At 39.6% G+C, this 21,526-nt stretch overlaps 1 protein-coding gene and 1 pseudogene across 1 annotated transcript; one reads left to right on the top strand and one right to left on the bottom strand.

The window, feature by feature from the left end:
* The first annotated feature begins 1,288 nt into the window (after nucleotides 1–1,288).
* On the top strand, nucleotides 1,289–15,030 carry LOC101615757 (TELO2-interacting protein 2). The gene is made up of 6 exons (XM_045141228.1): nucleotides 1,289–1,333; nucleotides 2,268–2,339; nucleotides 11,454–11,641; nucleotides 11,716–11,859; nucleotides 13,782–13,944; nucleotides 14,926–15,030. Exons 1-6 carry the CDS (start codon nucleotides 1,289–1,291, stop codon nucleotides 15,028–15,030), a joined length of 717 nt encoding a protein of 238 aa, XP_044997163.1.
* Nucleotides 15,031–16,446: 1,416 nt separating this feature from the next.
* Nucleotides 16,447–17,317, bottom strand: LOC101608204 (annotated as a pseudogene).
* Nucleotides 17,318–21,526: the final 4,209 nt, after the last annotated feature.

Genomic DNA, 21,526 nt, shown 5'->3' with positions numbered 1-21,526 from the left:
GGGAAATGGAACCAGCGTAGATGTCCATCAACAGATGAGTGGATAATGAAGATGAGGCACATTTATACAATGGAGTTGTACTCAGCGGTAAAGTAAAATGAAGTTATGAAATTTGCAGAAAAACGGATGGACCTGGAAAGTATTATACTAAGTCAGGTAACCCAGGCCCAGAAAGCCAAGCGCCACATGTTCTCTCTCATATGTGGATCCTAGGTAGAGATGACTGGGCTTCTGCGTGAGAATGAAAATACTTAGTAGCAGAGGCCAGTAAGTTAAAAAGGAGACATAAAGGGTAGAGAAAGGAAGGGAGGAGGGTACTTAATAGGTTGATATTGTATATATGTGATTACAATGATTGTAATGGGGAGGTAATATGATGGAGAATGGAATTTCAAATGATTATGTGTTGGTGTGGGGAGGGAGGGAATTACCATGGATATATTTTATAATCATGGAAAATGTTAATAAAAATTAAAAAAAAAAAGAAGTTAACCAGTGACTAGGGGGAAAAAAAAAAAACTCCAGGGAGCCAGGCATGGTGGCACATGCCTTTAATCTCAGCACTTGGGGAGGGGGCAGAGGTAGGAGGATTGATGTTATTTCAAGACCATCCTGAGAGGTCAGCCTGAGTTAGAGTGTGACCCTACGTCGTAAAACCTAAAAAAAAAGACTTCAGGGCTGGCTGGAGAGATGGCTTAGTGATTAAGGCACTTGCTGGTAAAGCCCAAGGACCCAGGTTCAATTCCCCACTACCCATGTAAGGCAGATGCAAAAGGTGGCGCATGTGGCTTGAGTTTACTTAACAGTGGCTGGGGGCCCTGACATGCCCATTCTCTCTCTCTCAAGTAAATAAACAAACAAACAAAGAAAGAAATATTTCTTAAAAAGTAAAAAAAAAAAAAAAAAAAAAAGAGAGAGAGAGAGTGAATGGAAGAGGAACAATGCACTAGTTTTGGAAATACTTACTCTTTCAAGGAGTGATTCTGAGGTTTGGAGAAAGCCACTGGGGAGATCTTAAGCACACACATATAACACATTTTAAATTAGTTTTTCTCATTGAAAGTATTTATATTTTCCTATATATATATTTTTTTCCTCTTCCTTTTTTTTTTTTTTTTTTTTGTTGCTGTGCATGGTGGCACACACCTTTGATCACAGCACTCAGGAGGCAGAGGTAGGAGGATTGCCATGAGTTCAAGGCCACCCTGAAACTACATAGTGAATTCCAGGTCAGTTTGGCAAGAGTGAGAACCTACCTTGAAAAACAACAAAGCAGCAAGAACAAAAGATGATTAGAATCATCTTGAAGATCAGCATACCAATTGTGGCTCAGGTATCACCCCACTGGACAATACTAACATAAATGTAATCTTCAGTTTCTGTTTTTCTAGATTCCGTAATACCTACCATTTCTATTCAAAATGATCATGGCAACCAGATGCTTCATCCTGCTACATTATCATTTTCAAAGAGTGTACATTATTTCACATTGAACTATTAAGTCAGTGCTGTGTAGTGACTATGTAGAAAGATATAAAAGTCATATTTACAACATCTACATATTGTACTGTGGATATGTAGCCCTGATTGTAACATGTAAATACTTTTTAGTGGGGACAGAGTAGACGCTTGGTTGAGGATCAATTACTGAAAAATTATATGTTAGGAGACCCAATGATCTTAGCCCAAACTATTCCACTAAGCTGTTATTAAATCAACTTGGCTACACACACAGATAAAATAATGTATGTGATGGTATTACAATAAATTATTTTAAACCAAACACACAGGTCCTGGTTCATAGATGCTGGCCCCTCCTTGTGAGTCATAGTCCCAGATTATACTCTTTCTTATCCTTTCCCAACTCTCCTTTGTCCTAAATATTGATGTGATGCTTAAACTTTCAAATTGGATTCCATTCTCCCCTCAGAGACCCAGGAATTCTTAAAGAAATGACTTGTTTGAGATCAATACTGGGAGACTACTTTTGGGCCTGGAACATCGAACTGTGTCAGAAAGTGAGGGCCTTCTCAAGCTATGATGGAATGTCTGTGACACACCAGCAGCCAACTGAAGTCCTCCTGAAACAGTTGGTTGCTCCTGGCCCTTAGTAGGACAATATTAGTATCAAAAAGATGATGTGTTGTATTATTATAACCCTTAAAATAAAACAATAGCAATAATAGTAACAACAATGATAATAAATGCCATTAGAGTTCAAACAGACATTTACACAGGCATTAAAATATTTTCACCTTTTTTTTTAGGAAGAAGAGAAGTTTATCCAACAGGAACTAAACAGCCTAAAGGTGAATTTTTCTGTTCTGGATACAACACTTGTAAGTTTATATATTCAGTGATACAGATTTGAATTTGCAATCTGATCTATGGATTTGTAAATGATATCTCATGATAGTTTCCTCCTGATCTCTCTCTTTTACCCTGGCACTAATTATCAGGTTCACTATGGAAGTAAGCACTCTTGCTTGTTCCCTGATTCTTCTGAATTTCAGCTGTGACTTGCCAGAAGTGTGAGGGGTAGTTTATCTCATCAGGTCTTGCTACCATTTGAGAAAGAAGAACAGTTTCTCCAACAGAGTGTGAAGTCAACATAGTTTAAATAGGATAAACGTTATTAACTTAGGGGGATTTTGATGCATGTAACCCCTCTTTTAGCCAAAGACCATGGAGAGCTTGACACTGGAGAGCGTAGGCTTTGTTGCTAATGGATTCTGATCTGGTTTCCAATCCCAGATATGGGTTCCTTTACCCTGAGTATATCTACTAGCTAATTAGAAAGCCTTTGGTTATCCCCAAAGTCAGTGTGCCACTGTTGCACTGGCATGTGTGTTATGTGAGGGTGTTTGCTTCTCAGTAACTTAGACCTCTGGTTGCTCAGACCATTGTTGCCAATTTCCTCCAGTAGTTCCTTAGCACTTTCTAGCACTAGATGGGCTAGCTGTCTGGGGCTTAGACCAGAGCTGGAATGATGGCTTACTAATTAAGACATTTGCCTGCAAAGCCAAAGGACCCAGATTCAATTCCCGAGGACCCATGTTAGCCAGATGCACAAGCAAGCATATGTGTCTGAAGTTTGTTTGCAGTGACTGTAGGCCCTGGTGAGCCAATTCTTATTCTCTTTCCCTCTCTTGCTCTGTCAAATCAATCAATCAAAAGAATATATTCAGTAGAATTGGGGTAGAAAATTCTGTAGATATCCATTAGGTAGAGTTGATCTATCCTGGTTTTGAGTTCTATTATTTCCCTTTTGATTTTCTGCTTGAATGATCTGTCTGTTGATAATAGTGAAGTACTGAAGTGTTCAACTATGATGGTGTTGGTGAGTATTTCTGTTTTGTTGTCAAGTATGTTTTGATTTATAAAGTGTGATGCACTTCTGTTTGGCACATACAGATTTATGGTTGTGATGTCCTCATTTTGGATAATTTCCCTGATGAGTAAGAAGTGGTCTTATTTGTCCTTTGTAATTACTTTTGGTTTGAAGTCTAATTTTCATATATTAATATCACAATAGCTGTTTTTTTTTTCTTTCAGTTTGCTTTGGATACAGCTGTCCAGCCTTTCACCCTGAGGAGGTTTCTGTCTTTTAGTGATGAGGTGGTTTCTTTGAAGACAGCAGATAGTACGTTCTATTTTTTGATCCACCCTGATAACTTGTGTCTTTTGATGGATGAGGTAAGACAATTAATACTTAAGTTTATAACTGGAACATTTTATTTAATCCCTGCCATGATGGGTTACTTCATGGGGTTTGGTGCATCCTTGTGTTTTGTTCATTTTTGAGCCTGCTCTAGTTTTAGTTATTGTGATCTTTTTCTTGTAGGCTAAGATTTGTTTTGTGACTCATCTGTGTGGAGTATTCCCTTAAGTAGTCTCTGTAGGTTTGGCTTTGTGTTCATATAATCATAGAGTTGACTTTTTCATGAAATGGTTTTCTTTCATCATCTATTATGAGGGATACTTTCACTGAGTACATAGATGGTTTGGAAGCTATGGTTTCTTAGACTTTGAAGTGTTTCATTCTAGTCCCTTCTTGCTTTCAGGGTTTCGATTGAAATATCTGAGGTAATTTTGATGGAATTGCCTTTGTATATGGTGAGTTGTTTCTCACTTGCTGCTTTTGGCTCTCTCTGTTTGCTATCATTGTTAAGAGTTTTGACTGTTGTTTACCCTGGAGAGTTTCTTCTTTCATGTTGTCTGTTCGGTGTTCTGTGGGCTTCTTGTAATTGGGTGTGCCCTCTTTTCAGAGATTAGTAATATTTTTTCAGTAGTTTTGTTGAATATGTTCTCTATGCCTCTGGTCTGGACTTCCTCTCCTTGTGATATACCGTGTTCCCAATGTATAGTCATTTTAGGGTATGCCACAGTTCTTTCATATTCTCTTCACATGATTTTTTGAACTTAGCAAAGTTTTTGGCCTCCTGATCAACTTCTTCTGTCTTGTCTTCCAGATCAGAAGGTTTGCCTTCCCCAAGCATAACTGTTTCTGAGGGGTTATAGAGAGGTTTTTGAAAGCTCTATTAGATTTTTATTTTCTGTTGTGTTATTTTATATTGTGTTAATCTCTTTTTTTTGAGGTATGATTTCCGATCAAGGTCTGATTTTCTTGATGTTTCCTGGAAATCATTCTTATATTTGATCAACTCTTCATTAAGCTTAATCAACAGCTTATTAAGATCTTCCATTTGTTGACTCACCTTCAATTCATTTATTTCTAATTTGAGGCTTCGAAGATATTCTTCTATTAAGTTAAGCCTCGTGTCAAATGCTGAGTTCTCTAAGAGATGATTCTGGTCAATTTCACTTATGTAATTGTTTTTTTTTAATTTTTATTAGCATTTTCCATGATTATAAAAAAAATCCCATGTTAATTCCCTCCCTCCCCCCCCACACATTCTCTTTTGAAATTCCATTCGCCATCATATTACCTCCCATAACAATCATTACTTACATATATACAATATCAACTTATTAAGTACCCTCTTCCCTTCCTTTCTCTTTCCTTTATGTATCCTTTTTAACTTACTGGCCTCTGCTACTAAGTATTTTCATTCTCACGCAGAAACCCAGTCATCTGTGACTAGGATCCACATATGAGAGAGAATACGTGGCTCTTGGCTTTCTGGGCCTAAGTTACCTCACTTAGTATAATCTTTTCCAGGTCCATCCATTTTTCTGCAAATTTCATAACTTCATTTTTCTTTACCACTGAGTAGAACTCCATTGTATAAATGTGCCACATCTTTATTATCCACTCATCAGTTGAGGGACATCTAGGCTGGTTCCATTTCCCAGCTATTATAAATTGAGCAGCAATAAACATGGTTGAGCATGTACTTCTTAGGAAATGAGATGATTCCTTTGGATATATGCCTAGGAGTGCTATAGCTGGGTCATATGGTAGATCAATCTTTAACTGTTTTTGGAACCTCCACACTGATTTCCACAGTGGCTGGACCAGATTGCATTCCCACCAGCAGTGTAGAAGGGTTCCTCTTTTTCCACATCCCTGCAAACATTTATGATCATTTGTTTTCATGATGGTGGCCAATCTGACAGGAGTGAGATGGAATCTCACTATAGTTTTAATCTGCATTTCCATGATGACTAGTGACGTAGAACATTTTTTTAGATGCTTATATGCCATTCGTATTTCTTCCTTTGAGAACTCTCTATTTAGCTCCATAGCGCATTTTTTGATTGGCTTGTTTGATTCCTTATTATTTAACTTTTTGAGTTCTTTGTATATCCTAGATATTAATCCTCTATCTGATATATAGCTGGCGAAGATTTTTTCCCATTCTCTAGGTTGCCTCTTTGCTTTTTTCATTGTATCCTTTGCAGTGCAAAATCTTTGTAATTTCATTAGGTCCCAGTGATTAATCTGTGGTTTTATTGCCTGAGCAAATGGGGTTGTATTCAGAAAGTCTTTGCCAAGACCAATATGTTGGAGGATTTCCCCCAATTTTTCCTCTAGCAGTTTCAGAGTTTCAGGTCTGATGTTAAGGTCTTTAATCCATTTGGATTTAATTCTTGTGCATGGTGAGAGAGAAGAATCTATTTTCATCCTACTGCAGATATATATCCAGTTTTCCCAACACCATTTGCTGAAGAGGCTGTCTTTTCTCCAATGAGTATTTTTGGCACTTTTATCAAATATCAGGTGGCTATAGCTACTTGGGCTTACATCTGGGTCCTTTATTCTGTTCCCCTGATCTACATGTCTGTTTTTGTGCCAGTACCATGCTGTTTTTGTTACTATGGCTCTATAATATAGGTTAAAATCAGGTATGGTGATACAACCAGCCTTCTTTTTGTTGCTCAGTATTATTTTAGATATTCGAGGTTTTCTGTGACTCCAAATGAAGTTTGGATTGTTTTTTCTATTTCCATGAAGAATGCCTTTGGAATTTTGATAGTGATTGCATTAATGTGTAGATTGCTTTTGGTAAGATTCCCATTCTCACAATATTGGTTCTTCCAATCCAAGAACAGGGGATATTTCTCCACTTTCTAGTGTCTTCTGCAATTTCTCGCTTGAGTGTTTTAAAGTTCTCATTGTAGACATTCTTTACTTCCTTCGTAGGTTTATTCCAAGGTATTTTTTTTTTTTGATGCAATTGTGAATGGGAGTGATTTTCTGATTTCATCCTCTGTGTGTTTGTTGTTAGCATATATGAAGGCTACTGATTTCTGTGTGTGTATTTTGATTCTTGCTACATGGCTGTAGGTTTTGATCAGCTCTAACAGTTTGCTAGTAGAGTTTTTAGGGTCCTTTATGTATAGAATCATGCCATCTGCAAATAATGATTACTTGATCTCTTCCTTTCCAATTTGTATTCCTTTTATCTGTGTCTCTTGCCTTATTGCTATGGGTAAGACTTCCCAAACTATATTAAATAAAAGTGGGGACAGTGGACACCCTTGTCTTGTTCCTGATTTTAGTAGAAAAGCTTCCAGTTTTTCCTCATTTAGTAATATGTTGGCTGTAGGCTTGTCATAAATAGCTTTTATTATATTGAGATATGTTCCTTCTATTCCCAGTCTCTGTAAGACTTTTATCATGAAGGGATGTTGGATTTTGTCAAATGCTTTCTCTGCGTCCAATGAGATGATCATGTGATTTTTGTCCTTCAACCTGTTTATATAATGTATTACATTTATAGATTTGCGTATATTAAACCATCCCTGCATCTCTGGGATAAAGCCTACTTGGTCAGGGTGAATGATTTTTTTTATATACTCTTGTATTCTGTTTGCCAATATTTTATTGAGAATTTTTGCATCTATGTTCATGAGGGAGATTGGTCTGTAATTTTCTTTTTTTCCACTTTTCTTTCTTCTTTGACTCCTTTGATTTGTTCTGTGACTTCTTTGAACATATTTACAATCATTCTTTTGAACTCTTTCTCAGGCATTTCCTCTAACTCGTTCTTACTGTAGGTCATTTCTGATGCATTAATACTTTTAGGTGGATTTAGTGTTTCTTGTGTTATAATGTATATATTTTTTGCATCTTGGATTAAGTTAATGCTTGGATTTTCTTGCTAGCTGGGTATTCTTAGCTGTATCAATTGAATTGATGTTATGTATTTTCAGGGTAGGATTTTAAGGTGTTAGGTGTAGCTCTTAAGACTCACAGAGTATCTACAATGGTGCTCCTGGAGTTGAGTTTCCCTGTTTTGGGAGTATTCAAGTAGGCTGAGTGGAATAAAATACAGGTAGATTCTAAAAGTTAACTAAACACTTTACCCATTCAATCAAAAACAGCCCCAAGTTTATATGTCAGAGTAGTTATTATAACAACCAGATCCTCTGTCAGCATAGAGGTTAAGATTTTTGGTCTGTTGAGGGATCCAAGTCAGCTTGTGACCAAGTGAGACCCTTCCCTGGTGCAATCCCAGTTACCTTGGATGATTTTGGTCTCATTCAAGTTGCTGCTTGGTCATCGGGCTTCTGTTATGATTTCTGGAGCTGAGCACTGGCTTTTCCTGTAGGGCAAACCGAGCCTGGCAACTGTGTCCCTGCAGATCAGCACCCCTGCTGCTGGAACTGCTGCTGCTAAAACTGCCGCTGCTGGGTCCACCGCTCCTGGTGCCTCTGTTGCTGCTGTAGCTGCCACTTCTTGAGCCACTGCTGCTGCTGAAGCTGCTGCTACTGGGTCCACTGCCACTGCTGCCACTGAAGCTGCTGCTTCTGGGGCTGCTGCTGCTGCTGCTCCTGGGGCTGCTGCTGCTGGGTCCTCTGCTGCTACCGCTCCTGGTTCTGCTGCTGCTGGAGCCGCTGATGTTGCTACTGGTCTCTGTTCCTGCTTGGGTCCCGCTGTCGTCCCAAGTTGGCGTGGCCAGGTCCTGGGACCGCTGCTCTGTTCGCTGGAGCTGGGCTCAGGCGGTGAGGGAGGGGAGGGAGCCACAGCTGCTCTGGTTTTCTCGCTGTTCCACGTGTTCTTCTACCTCATGGTCTGCTCCTCCGTTGCTCACTGCCGCTCTCCCTTCACGTTTCCTTGCCACGTTGCCCTCCTGCAGCCGCAAGTGCGCCAATTGTTGGTTTTTTGAAAGCTTAGTTCCAGTTCAATAACTTTTTTCTTTGTTTTGTTTTGTTTTGCTTTTATGATGTAGGGTTGTAGGGAAAAAAACTTGGATCCTTAGTCTTCTCAGGAAGTTCCTTAACCACTAAAGCCATCTCTCCATCCCTCAGTGATATTTTTTTAATATTTTATTTTTATGTAGTTATTTATTTATTGGACAGAGAAGGAAAGAGAGAGAGAGAGAGAGAGAGAGAGAGAGAGAGAGAGAGAGAGAGGGAATGAATGAGAATGGGCATGCCAGAGCCTCTAGCCACTAGAAACAAACTCCAGATGTGTGTGCCCCCTTGTGCCTCTGGCTAACGTGGCTCCTGGGGAATCAAACCTTGGTCCTTAGGCTTTGCAGGCAAACACCTTAATTGTTATGCCATCCCTCTAGACCCCTCAGCAATTCTTTTGATTGTGTCACATTGGTTGTTGTGTTTTCATTTTGGTATTCAAGTTTTGTTATTTTCTCTATTATTTATTGAAGGTTTCCATTATGGAACTAGGCATCATTGGTGGAAATCTCTCAGTTTCCTGGTTCTTGCTTTTATTCCTTTTCTTGTGGTCTACCCATCTTGGGGAAATGTTTTATTTTTATTTCGAGTGAAGCAAGTATGTATCCTTGTAGGATCTTCAGTAGGTATTCTGTTTTAAATGTGGACCATATTGGTGTATGACGGTGTTATAACCACTGATATGCAGATTGTGGAGAATGCACTTACCTGGGCACTGCTAGGTGGGGAACTTGGAGCTCTGCTTATTTACTCCACTTGCATATACTCAGCACATGGGATTCAGCTTTTGGGGAACCAGGAGTCAGACATGTGTAGAGCCAGGGGTAAGAGGCCAGCTTCTACAATGGCTTGTGTACCCTCTGCCTCAATGGAATAGGAATAGGGATTTGGTAACCAGGGACCAAACAGGAAATCTAACATCCAAATTCACCATCTCTAGTCAGTAACAAATATCCAAGTCCAATAATTATAAGCAGTAACAAGCCCATGAATTTCCAATTCTGCCCCTCCAGCTAGACTACTCACAGTCCTAGAAAACTTCATCCAGAGCCAGAAGCTTTCCTTAGCAGCCAACTCATGGTCCCAGCATCTCCACTGATTCTGCAGTGCAACCCATGGTCCATCCTCATGGCTCCATACAGGCATGCAGCAAACCAGCTTCACACTGTCCATGGCCATTTCCAAAACACAAGACTGCACAGCAACTCCATGACCCTCTCTTTCTTGCATTTCTTTTTTTTTCAGGTAATTATAAAATTTTATTTGTAACTGGGTTCTACTTTGACTGGAAGGTACCATTATGTGTGTAGAAACAGTTAAGAGAAAATGAGGACATCCAAAAGCAGTTATCCAGATTAAAGAAGTATCTCAACATCAAACAGACATCCACATTCCTTGAGTCTCTGTAGAACAGCCAGTGTTTTCTGTTGATATGGGTCAACTATGTTACTCAAGGGCAGGCAGTTTTTTAGTGTAAATATTCGGTGTTGATTTACATGTACTTGAAACTCCTTGTATGTAGACACCTAGTTACTCAGTGCCATTTATCCTGCCATCCAACAGACATTAACTGATAATACTATGTACCAGTAACTATTGTAAGATCTAAGAATAAGTGACTCAAATAGCCTGGAAACCTTTTAGAGAGACATTTGTGGGTTTTTTTTTTTTCTTTTTTAAATATTTTTAATTTTTTTAGATAAGAGTTTCACTCAAGCCCAGGCTGACCTGGAAATCAACTCTGTAGCTCCAGGCTGGCCTTGGACTCATGTTGACCATCCTCAATAACCTTTTTTATTTGCAAGCAGACAGAGAAGAGAGACACAGAATGGGCATGCCAGGGCTTCCAGCCCTGCAAATGAACTCTAAATACATGCGCCACTGTGCATCTGGCTTTATGTGGGTGTACTGGACAAACCCAGGTCGTTAGGAGGCATTGCAGGCAAGCTCCTTAACCAATGAGCCATCTCTCCAGCCCTGTTTTGACCTTCTTTTGTGGGGGGAGGAGGGTTCAAGGTAGGTCTCACTCTAGCCCAGGCTCACCTGGAATCCACTCAGGGTGGCCTTGAACTCACAGCAACCCTCCTCCCTCAGCTTGCCAAGTGCTGGGATTAGGTGTACACCACCAAGCCCAGCTTGTTTTGATTTTTTAAAGACATGGTCTGATTCTGTAGCCTAGGCTGGCCTCCACCTTCCAAGTATTATGATTATAGATGTGCAACACCATGCCCCTGAATCCTTCCTTGATTCTTTTACTGTCCTTTCCTTGCCTCTGGCTTGCTACCACCACCATTTTTCCCCCTTTTCATTTTTTTTTTCCTTTTCCTATAAAAATAGTATTTTGGGGTAGTGAGAATCCAGTTACAATTGGTCAGCTAAAAGTTTAAGGTTCCATAATATTAAGAAAGCCAGATCTCTGGAAAGCTAAAAGGGACTATCTAGACAACATAACTTCAGATAGGGCTTGAATCATCTCAGATATCATGTAGAAGGAATTTCATCAAAGGTATATAAATGTATTCTATGCCACTAAGTCACTTAGTGACTTAATGATAAAAGTTTCAGATTTCTATGGTCTGAAATTAAAGTCCAAGCTCTGCCAGTCTTCCCAGTTCACAAATTAGTAAAGAACAGCCCCAAAGAGAAAGAAAGTAGGAACTTTGTCAGATGCAGATGAAAAATGTGAAGAGTGGACACTTGAAGTAATGTATCTCATGTTGAAACTCCTGGTCTTTTAGAATCCTATGACATGTACCCCAAGGATGGTGGATTCATGTAGATCTTGGAATACTCAGGAGGGTTGCAAATGCATATGAAGAACTGAGTTTCTTCCCACTGCATCCTCCTAGGCTGTGCTTCTGTGTTTGCTGGATTTATTCCCTGTCCTGGAGAAAGGCCAGCATTGGAGCGGAGATGCAGCTCGAGCCAGTATGCACTGTCATGAGGTGTTCCAGCTGGTCCTCACCCACATGGAGCCAGAGCACCGCCTTCTGTTATGGAGGACATATGCCAGACACTTACCAGCTTTTGTAAAAAGGTGAGTTCATAGGCTGCTGCTCTTAGCATATACCCCAACTTCAACTTCTTGGCTTCAATTTCTTTTATTTTTAGGTTGGGAATCTTAGCCGTTTGGCACTTGAAGAGGCTGGAGCGAGTTATTGTTGATTATCAGGAGGTTTATGATGGACCAGAAGAGGAGGCTAGATTGAAAATACTGGAAACCCTAAAACTTCTCATACAGCATACATGGCCCAGGTATAGCATCTAAGACCATAGGATACACATTTGAGCCACACTTCATGAGCTTGTCTGGATTCTCTATCCAGCATCATTTCTGCATTGTTGCATGTTCTTTATCTTGTAAATGTGTTTCCTAAGTGGCTTAAACGGATGTTAGGAAGACTATCCACCCAGGTACTTTTTGATACCCGACGGGGGAAGGGATTTTGTATTTAGAGAACTGGGAAACCTTATGCATCTTTCCAGATTTATAATTAGAATTTTATTAGATTATTAAAGGCTGTTTAGGATTGGTGATGTAAATTAGTGTTAAGCCCTTTTAACTCTAGTTCTGCTAACTGCCTTTCTACCTACCCCCTCCCCCCAAAAAAAGCCAGGGTATTTAGGGTGCTGTAAAAATAGACATGCTTAACTGTCTTCATCCTAAAGATCCTAAAGAGTGCTTCATTTAACATATGCAGAGAAGTTACCAGACAAAGCATTCTATAAAGTAAATAATGTGTCAGGAATAAACTGGAACCCAAACTGTTTAGTCAGAAAAGGCTTTCTTGCATGAATTGAAAGTTGAGTTCAGTAGAAAATCCAGTGCTCCAGCATCTTTTATTTCTTCTGGAATTCATTCTCTTGCTCATGAATATATAGGGAATTAAGCAACTTCCTCCAGGACCATAAATTACATTTGTAACTAGATTTATTTATCATTTATTATCTTTGCTAGTAGTAAATTCCAGAATAGAAGACCACATCTTACATCTAAAGTACTCAGTACATGTTATTAGGTGTATATTTAGAGAATGGACTGAAATATAATGATTAGATGGGTAAATGAAAGTGAATTATATACACATATAATATATATAATACATGTATATATATATAATCCATGGGCTGGGGAGATGGCTTAGTGATTAAGCACTTGCCTGTGAAGCCTAAGGACCCTGGTTTGAGGCTCCATTCCCCAGGTCCCACGTTAGCCAGATGCACAAGGGGGTGCATGCATCTGGAGTTCCTTTGCAGTGGCTGGAGACCCTGGCACATCCATTCTCTCTCTCTCTCTGCTTCTTCCTCTGTCGCTCTCAAATAAAAATAAGTATTAAAAAAAGAATAAAATCTATGCTTCTAAGTAGAAGGGAGGTAAGGAAATGTGGGGATAGAAAACTATCTGAGGAGGCCAAGCCTGGGAGGTGGTAATAGAGCATGTACTGAATGTTAAGAGGCATAGACCAAAGAAGCATACTGGCTGAAGATTTCTATGGTGAAAACTTTTTTCTCCCAGCCACATTTCTGTCCAAAAACATGGTTTATTATATGTTTTCAGACTGTAAGTTAAATCATTTTCCACCTTTCATTTAAAAAAAAATACATAGAACTAGCCATATTAAAATATACAACTCAGTCATACTAATTACAATGTTAACTACCATTCCTGCCCATTTCTAGAGCTTTTTTCCAGTTATGAAGGTGATACTTAGAGTAAGTCGGGCTATAAATGCCTAAAAATTCAAAATTGACACAAGTACCAGAGATCAACTATATTTCCTTTTTACATATATGTAACATATTATGATCACATCTGCCTCCCATTACCTTCCCACTCGGCCCCGTCTTCTTAGGGCTTGTAAAGACTGGATCTTGCTATGTAGATCCTCCTGCCTCTGCATCCTGAGTTCTGAGACCTGTCCCACCACGTGCAGCTTCTGTGATTGTGGGACCAGAACAGAACCAAGTTTTTAGTTTTGAGCAGAATAGACTTGGTGTGCTTAAATGTGCATATAAGCAGTCCATTGTAGAAATAATAGGAAATCTAAGGTGGAGAAAACTTGTCTGGTCTTTTATATCCTTTGACTTGTTTCTTCATTTTTGAAATAAGGATTTCCAGACAGCCTTTAAAGTTCTAACTTTAATGTCCCAGATACAGTTTCTCTTCTTGGTTCCAGAATTTCATGCAGACTGGTACTCCTACTAAAGGCTCTCTTGAAACTACTGTGTGATATAGCAGGGGACACTAGCCTGACACCTGAGTCCACTAAGAAAGCCCTGCTGCAGGAGGCCACACATTGCCTGATTCTCCTGGACCACTGCTCACAAGGACAGGTAAAGGTAAGGCAGTTTCAGTCAGGCTTCATTGTCCTGAGATACTTTTTAATATAAAAATATATTATTTACTCCTGTTGTGCTTGGCCAAGCTTCGAAGTGGACACAGAGTTCCGAGTTTCCTTCTCTGCCTACTAGTCTTCCATAGCATGTATTATACTACTCATCTAACCCCTAACTCTCAAAGCTAGTTAGAACAGTAAAATAGAACCAGATTATATGTTATTGGAGGTAGGGACAAAAATGAGCAAAATCCCTATGATGAAGTTTGGTAAATTTCTGTTCTAGTCTTTTGGATTAAAAACAAAGTGCAGAGAATTAATGAGCTAGCTGTAAACTACCAAGGAATAACAATGTAATTGAAATTAAAAGAAATGTTCCCAAAGGGTTATCTCCATGTTTGCCCATATGGGAGTTCTTCCTTTGGTTTCATACTCCATGTTAAGGCAGCAGTTCTAAGAGCTGTGTGTACAATCACAAGTATAAAACGAGTCTCACTTTTTTTTTTTTGTTTTTCCCCAAGGTAGGGTTTCACTCTAGCCCAGGCTGACCTGGAATTGACTATGTAGTTTCAGAGTGGCCTCAAAAGTTGATCTGCCTCCCAAGTGCTGGGTTTAAAGGCATGTGCCACCATGCCCGGCCCAGTCTCACTTCTTACCCCACTTAGAAATCTTTAGCTGAAAGACTGAAGGAGCATGAGAAGAAATTCATATCCTAAAATATTTTAGTGTGTGGATTGTTGTTTTGAAGTTTATTCAAACAATTTAATTTTAGCCCTTTAAGCTCAGGGTTGCAGCCCTAAACTCAACGTGATTCATCTTGGCTAGAATTATGGTACTGCTTCTGAGCTACTAGGACTGACAAGCATTGCCAACAATTTTTAGGTAACATCTCTTCTGTCAGGATTCTCTCCTTTTAGTGTATGAAAAATTAAAGGGGGAAATATAACAGATTTTACAAAAAACAGTGTCTGTTTTCTTATTTTAGGGTCTTCTGGCCAAAATTGTTCTAACACGCGAAGACAGCACGGTAGTGAGCTGTACCAGACAAGTGCAGCAGGGTTCTACAGCTGCTCTGTGCCATGTCACATGAGATTAATTTTCCAAGAGCTAAATTTCATTCCTGTGCCAGATTGTATGGATAGTTATAAAAGGTATTTTCATATGAAACATTGTCATTTGGAGCTGCTTTTTCCTTGGCTCATTCATTTCTCCCAGAATACAGAAAAGAGAATAAGAAAAATGTGAGGTTCTGCCATTTCTAAAAGGAATTGGGGTAGGAGGTGTAGCTCTTAAAACTTAATTAGAGGGCTGGAGAGATGGCTTAGCGGTTAAGTGCTTGTTTGTGAAGCCTAAGGACCCTGGTTCAAGGCTTGATTCCCCAGGACCCACATTAGCCAGATGCACAAGGGGGCACACGCGTCCGGAGTTCCTTTGCAGTGGCTGGAGGCCCTGGCGCGCCCATTCTCTCTCTCTCTCTGCCTCTTTCTCTCCCTGTGTGTCACTCTCAAATAAATAAAAATGAACAAAAAAAATTTAAAAAAAAAACTTAATTAGAAATATTTTTGCCCATATTATTCCACCTTCAGAACTCACCTGTTAAATTTCTTGGGCTTGTATTAAATGTGCACAGTGAGACCTTGTCTCAAAAAACAAAACTAGATCTGGTCATGGTGGCACATGCCTTTAATCCCAGCACTCTGGAGGCCAAGGTAGTATTGCCATGGGTTTGAGAACAGCCTGAGACTACATAAGGAATTCCAAGTTGGCCTGGGTGAGAGCAAGACCCTACTTGGAAAACAAAACAAAAACCTAGAAAGTTATATGGTGCCAGGTGTGGTGATACAAGCCTGTAATCCTGTACTAGTAGATGGAAGCAAGAGGATCAAAAGTTCAGAGTTAGTGGGGCGTGGTGTCACATGCCTTTAACCCCAGCACTTGGGAAAGGTAGGAGGCTTGCTGTGAATTCAAGGCCATCCTGAGACTAGTGAATTCCAGGTCAGACTAGGCTAGAGAGAGACCCTACCTCACAAAAACAAGAGGGCTGGAGAGATGGCTTAGTGCCACTTGCCTGCAAAGCAAAAGGACCCAGATTCAATTCCCCAGGACCTACCTAAGAGATGCACAAGGGGGTGCATGCATCTGGGGTTTGTTTGCACCAGCTGGAGACACTGGCACACCCATTCTCTGACTTTTCTCTCTCTCAAATAAAAATGAAACAAAATCCAAAGTCATCTTTGACTATGTAGTAAGTTTGAGGCCAGTCTGGACTAAATGTCTCAGAAAACAACAAACAAACAATATACAAGTAAATTTCTTGGGCATAAACTGTTGCTTGAACATGTAAGCTACAAAAAATATTCCACAAATTAAGGCTTTCTTCCACTTACTTCAGATTTCTTGCTCTACTGAAATAACGAATATGAGCAAGACATAAGAGCAAAGATTGGAGGTGTGACTGTGTTTAAGGTAGAAATTCTCAATGTCCACTACTATGTCTGAAGGGTGATCACGTGGCTTTGGTTTTGCCTATGGGCTCTGTCTCCTGCTCGTACTCAATTTCTACATAGGCTCATTTTCTCTGCTGTGGTCCTTTCAAGGGTGCTTTGCCTTTGTGTTTTGTATTAAGAGCCTGTTCCTCTTCACTGGAGGACTTGTCTTCCTGGTCTTCATCACTGCTGGCATCCAAATTATCCATATCCTCAAAACCACTTAGGTCACTTTCATCTACCTCATCATCTTCCACAAATTCTCTTTTTCCCACATTCTCTTCATCCTCTGAAGAGTCACTTTCTGCCTCCTGTTGCTCCAGGGCCTTGTGGAAGGCATGGATAGGGAAGTTGTAGATGTCGCCATACGTATCCTGTTTCAGTCTCTCCAGTAACTCCTTCTCAATAGCATTGTCCAGCTGAGCAGCTATCAGTGCTTTTTCCTCTCTCCTTTTCTCCCTTCTTTCAACCTTCTTACTCAAAGGAACAAGTTTCCTCCGTCGTTTACTGTAAGCTTTCTAATTCGAATTAGATACTGTGTTATCTTGGTAAATCTCTGCTTACATTTGTGTTGAATAAAGCGGGGCCAATAAATTAAATTTTCATCTGTTTGTTCCAGTGCTTTCTCATAGGTTTTATTAAGTTGCACCCGTTCCCAGAGATGCCTAGGAAAAGCTGCTCGTTCTATGACCTTCATGTACAGGTAATATTGTCCTTTCTCTTCTTTGATTGTGGCATACTGACTGTTTGCCAGGGGACAGGATGACCGATTACACAGGCCAGTCAGGCTGTATTCATTCCTGCAAAAGCCCTGAGTCTTGGTTCTTATTTTGAAGGAACAGAATTGCTTGTTTCCTAGCGTATTCCAGATAACATCATCTGACTGCATGGTGCCCAGCTCTTTCTTGCATTTCTTATAGTTCACCATACCAGGTAGGGTGCCAATTTGTTAATCCCAGGGGGAATAAAGAAGAACAGGACAGTCTTTTTGCATTCAAGCCCCTTAAAAAGTTTCTACATTCCTCCGGTTTCCCCAATGCCAGTCAGCTGACCCAATCTCAAAGGTTGACATCTCATAATTTCAGGTGAGTGGGGAGAAGTTTCAGCTCAAACATTTCATTTCTGTGCTATATCCCTCTGATCATACCAGTTCATCGCTATTCAAAGCAACCCTGTGGAAATTCTCAGGACAGGGGCATAACAGCAAACCTCTCATACGAAGTGCTTCTACCCAGTCCAAGCAAAGCTAGTTCTCACCCACATAAACCAAACCTCACAGTCCATAGTTCTTCCTGCATTCAGGACTAAGTTTTACCTGACTAGTCCATCAAGGTGTATTTACAGCACTGCAAGGCATTGCTTAAGCCAAGGTTTTAAATTCTCCCACATTCCTCTTGATAATCAGCTTCAAAATGCCAAAGCTACACAGTGAGGTATCTAGTAGCAAATGACACCTGTCCTCAGTACCTACTTTACTGTTGTAGTCTGGTTCATGATGCTGGGAGAAATCACTCAACCAAGAAAAGCTTTTGGGAAAATCTGGCTTACTTTGACTTTTAGATTCGAGTAAAATCTCCATGCTGGCAGGGGAAAATGATGGCATGATCAGAAGGTTGACATCACTCCCAGGCCACATAAGGTGGACCATAGCAACAGGAGAATGTGCCAAACATTGGCAAGGGAAAACTGTCTATAACACCCATAAGCCTGGCCCTAACAATACACTGCCTCTAAGAGGCATTACTTTCCAAACCTCCACAAATTGAGAACGTTGCATTGCATTCCGAACACGTAAGTTTATGGGGTACACCCCAATCAAACAACCACTCATGCTCAACTCTCCCTGCCTCACCTAAATGACACACACCAAGTGAGATCAGCGTAAAAGATTGCACATGCATACAAAGTGGCACATGTGTCCAGAGTTTGATTATAGTGGCTAGAGCCCATGGTGTTCCAACTCTGTCTCTCTCTTTCTGTCTTATTAAAATAATCCATTACATTTATAGTATGTTATTATATAGCATTACAAATAGAAGGCTTTATAAAAGAAAGTTCCCAGTCTCAATTCTAACCCCAGTACCCAGTTTGCCCCTGACTTTCATAGGTAACTATTTTCATCAGTTTTTGATTAATCCTTTCTTCTTTTTATATTTTTATATTTATTTATTTATAGTTTATTGAGGTAGGGTCTTACTCTAGCCCAGGCTGACCTGAAATTGATGGAAATCATGGCAATACTCCTACTTTTGCCTCCAAAGTGCTGGAATTAAAGGTGTGTGACACCACACCTGGCTTCATTGTTTCTTATTTAAAAAAAAAAAAAGAAGATCATATGTATATAATGTATACATATACTTTATGTTACATAAAATAGTATTATTTATAAAATATTTTATACTTGAAAACATTTTACTTATTTGACAAAGAAAGTGAGAAAGAGAGAAAGTGGCAGACAGAAAGAGACAGAGACAGGCAGAAAGAGACAGTGACTTGAGAATGGGAACATCAGAACCTCCATCCAGGGGAAACATAACAGTCATGCATGCAACCATTGCACCAGTGGTACATCCTACCTGGCAAATAAATTTCATAGCATGCAGGGTCCACAGCTGAGTAAGTCTATTGATGCCTTCTCCCCACCTCCCCACCATCCTATGTATTACCTTTGAGCCAAGTGAAAGCTTGCCAGCAGGAAAGAAGCTTCCAGATCATTTCCAACTTGATATCTCTGTCCTACAACCAATGTATGCTGTGGGTTCCGCAATAGGGATACATGCCATATAATTTTTGTGGGAGACTAAGAAAAATGTCAATAGTCTGTATTGTGGAGGGGCTTTGGTGCTCCATTGGCCAACAACTCATCTAGAAGTATCCTAATTCTGAGATGGAGACATGACTTAGCAGTCATGTACTTGCCTATAAAGCCAAAGGACCCAGTTTTGATTCCACAGGATCCAGGTAAGCCAGATGAACAAAGTGGTACATACATCTGGAGTTCATTTGCAGTGGTTGATGGCCCTGGCATGGCATGCCCATTCTCTTTCTCTCCCTCTCTCTCTCATAAATAAATAAATAGATAAATAAAATTAATAAATATCCTACTTCTGGCACTGTAACTTTCATTTAATAAATGCTGCTTTCTGGGGCAGCTTTATCCACCCCTTCAGGGTACCTCCATTCAAACTTTTTCCTAGTTGTTCTAGTAGACCAGTGGGGCTGGTGATCCTCTGTTCTCTTCCCCCCCCAAAAAAAAATTGAATTTATAGGCATGTGTGGACATGCTGGGATTTTACATTAGCTCTATAGATTAAACACATTCATTTTCCAGCCCTTGTGCTTGCATGATGTGGTGGTTTGGACATAAATATTCCCCTAGTTTCATGTGCTTGTGATTAAGCATCCTAGTTAGTGTTCAGATGTTGGAGCATTTGGAAGATCGAGCTGTGGTAGAGTCATGTTTCTGGAGCCATACATTGGAGTTGAATAGTCTAGCCCTATTTTGTGCTCAGTTAGTTCAATGCTTGCTCTTCTCTCTTTTTCTGATGTATGATGAAGTGAGCTGGCTTCTTCTACCATGATGAATCTTCCCCTGGACAGTGTAAGACTGAAATAAACTTTTTCCTTCAATAATCTGCTTCCCAAGAATAAGAGAGCAACTGCCACACATGGCAAGCAGTCTTACACACTGAGCCCTTTCCCCAGCTCCTCAAACTATATATAATGACTTTTTAAGTTAAAATCTTGCTCTAGACTAGGCTGACCTGGATTTCACTATCTAGTCTTATGATGGCCTCAATCTCACAATAATTCTCCCATGTCTACCTCCCAAGCAGTGGAATTAAAGGTGTGCACTACTGTGTCTGAAAAATTATATCTTAATTCACTTACAAAGCAGTAGGCTTATGGCTTGTTATACAACTGTGGTTTTGGTTAGCTCTTCCCCATTCCCTCTTTCAGTTACATAATTTTCATTGAGTAGATACACTGTAGTTTTTTTCCCTGCATCACTATTGGTGGACATACGGATTAGTTTTGATTTTTTGTTCTTTTTTATGATGCAGTGAATAACACAGTCCATGCATTCTTTTATAGCTCTACAAGCTTAACGTTTTCCTTTTTAAAATGCTTTGTAGAAAGCTCAGGGCTTCATGTATGCATGGCAGTTTGAATGGATGTCACAAAACACACTCAATTTACTGAAGTCTGTAATTTGGATATATAGCCACCTGTTTTGTGTTAGTTCTGTGGTGTCTTTGTGCTGTGGTCTATAAATAACATAACTTGAAATCAAGTATAAAATACCTCCAGCATCATTACTTTTGCTCACTATTAATTTTAGCTACTTGAGGGTTTCTTTTTTATATCTTCATGTGGTCTCTAGAATTTGTTTTCTATTTCTATGAAGAGTATAATTGGAATTTTGATTTGGATTGGAATGAATATGTAATTTGATTTTGGCAGATTTTATTTTCATGATAGTCATTCTAATCCATATGCATTAGAGGTCTTTTCATATTGTGTCTTCAATTTCTTACCTCAGTATTTTAAAGTTATCATTGTAGAAATCTTTGACTTCATTGGTTAAGATCAGTCAAAAAGTGTTTTCTATCTGTCTGTCTGTCTATTTATCTATCTATCTAACTCCCTACCTATAATCTACCTATCATTAATCTGTCTATCTATCTTTCATTATCTATCGAAGGCAATTATATTTATTTATTTATTTGCAACAAGAGAGTGTGAGAGAAAGACAGAATGGGCACACTTGGGCCTCTCATCACTACCCAAGTACTGTATATGCATGTTCTACTTTGTGCATTAGGCTTTATGTGGGTACTAGGAATTGAACCCAGATTTTTAGGCTTTGCAGGCAAGTGTGTTAACTGCTTAGCCATTACTCCACCCCACTGATTTTGTTACCACCTTATTTGTTATGGGAATATAAGCACTTTTGTTTTATACTGCTTTCTTTTCTTTTGTGACAGTGTCTCATTGTAGCCCAGGCTGTTGAAGAAGTCACTCTGTAGCTCTGGATGGCCTCTAACTCTATGCAGTCTTCCTACCTAGCCTTCAGAGTGCTGGGATTAAACACCCATG

Source organism: Jaculus jaculus, unplaced genomic scaffold (genome assembly GCF_020740685.1).
Source record: "Jaculus jaculus isolate mJacJac1 unplaced genomic scaffold, mJacJac1.mat.Y.cur mat_scaffold_34_1_3701052_arrow_ctg1, whole genome shotgun sequence".
Lineage (NCBI taxonomy): Eukaryota > Metazoa > Chordata > Mammalia > Rodentia > Dipodidae > Jaculus > Jaculus jaculus.
This window is presented reverse-complemented; position numbering and strand designations above follow the sequence as displayed.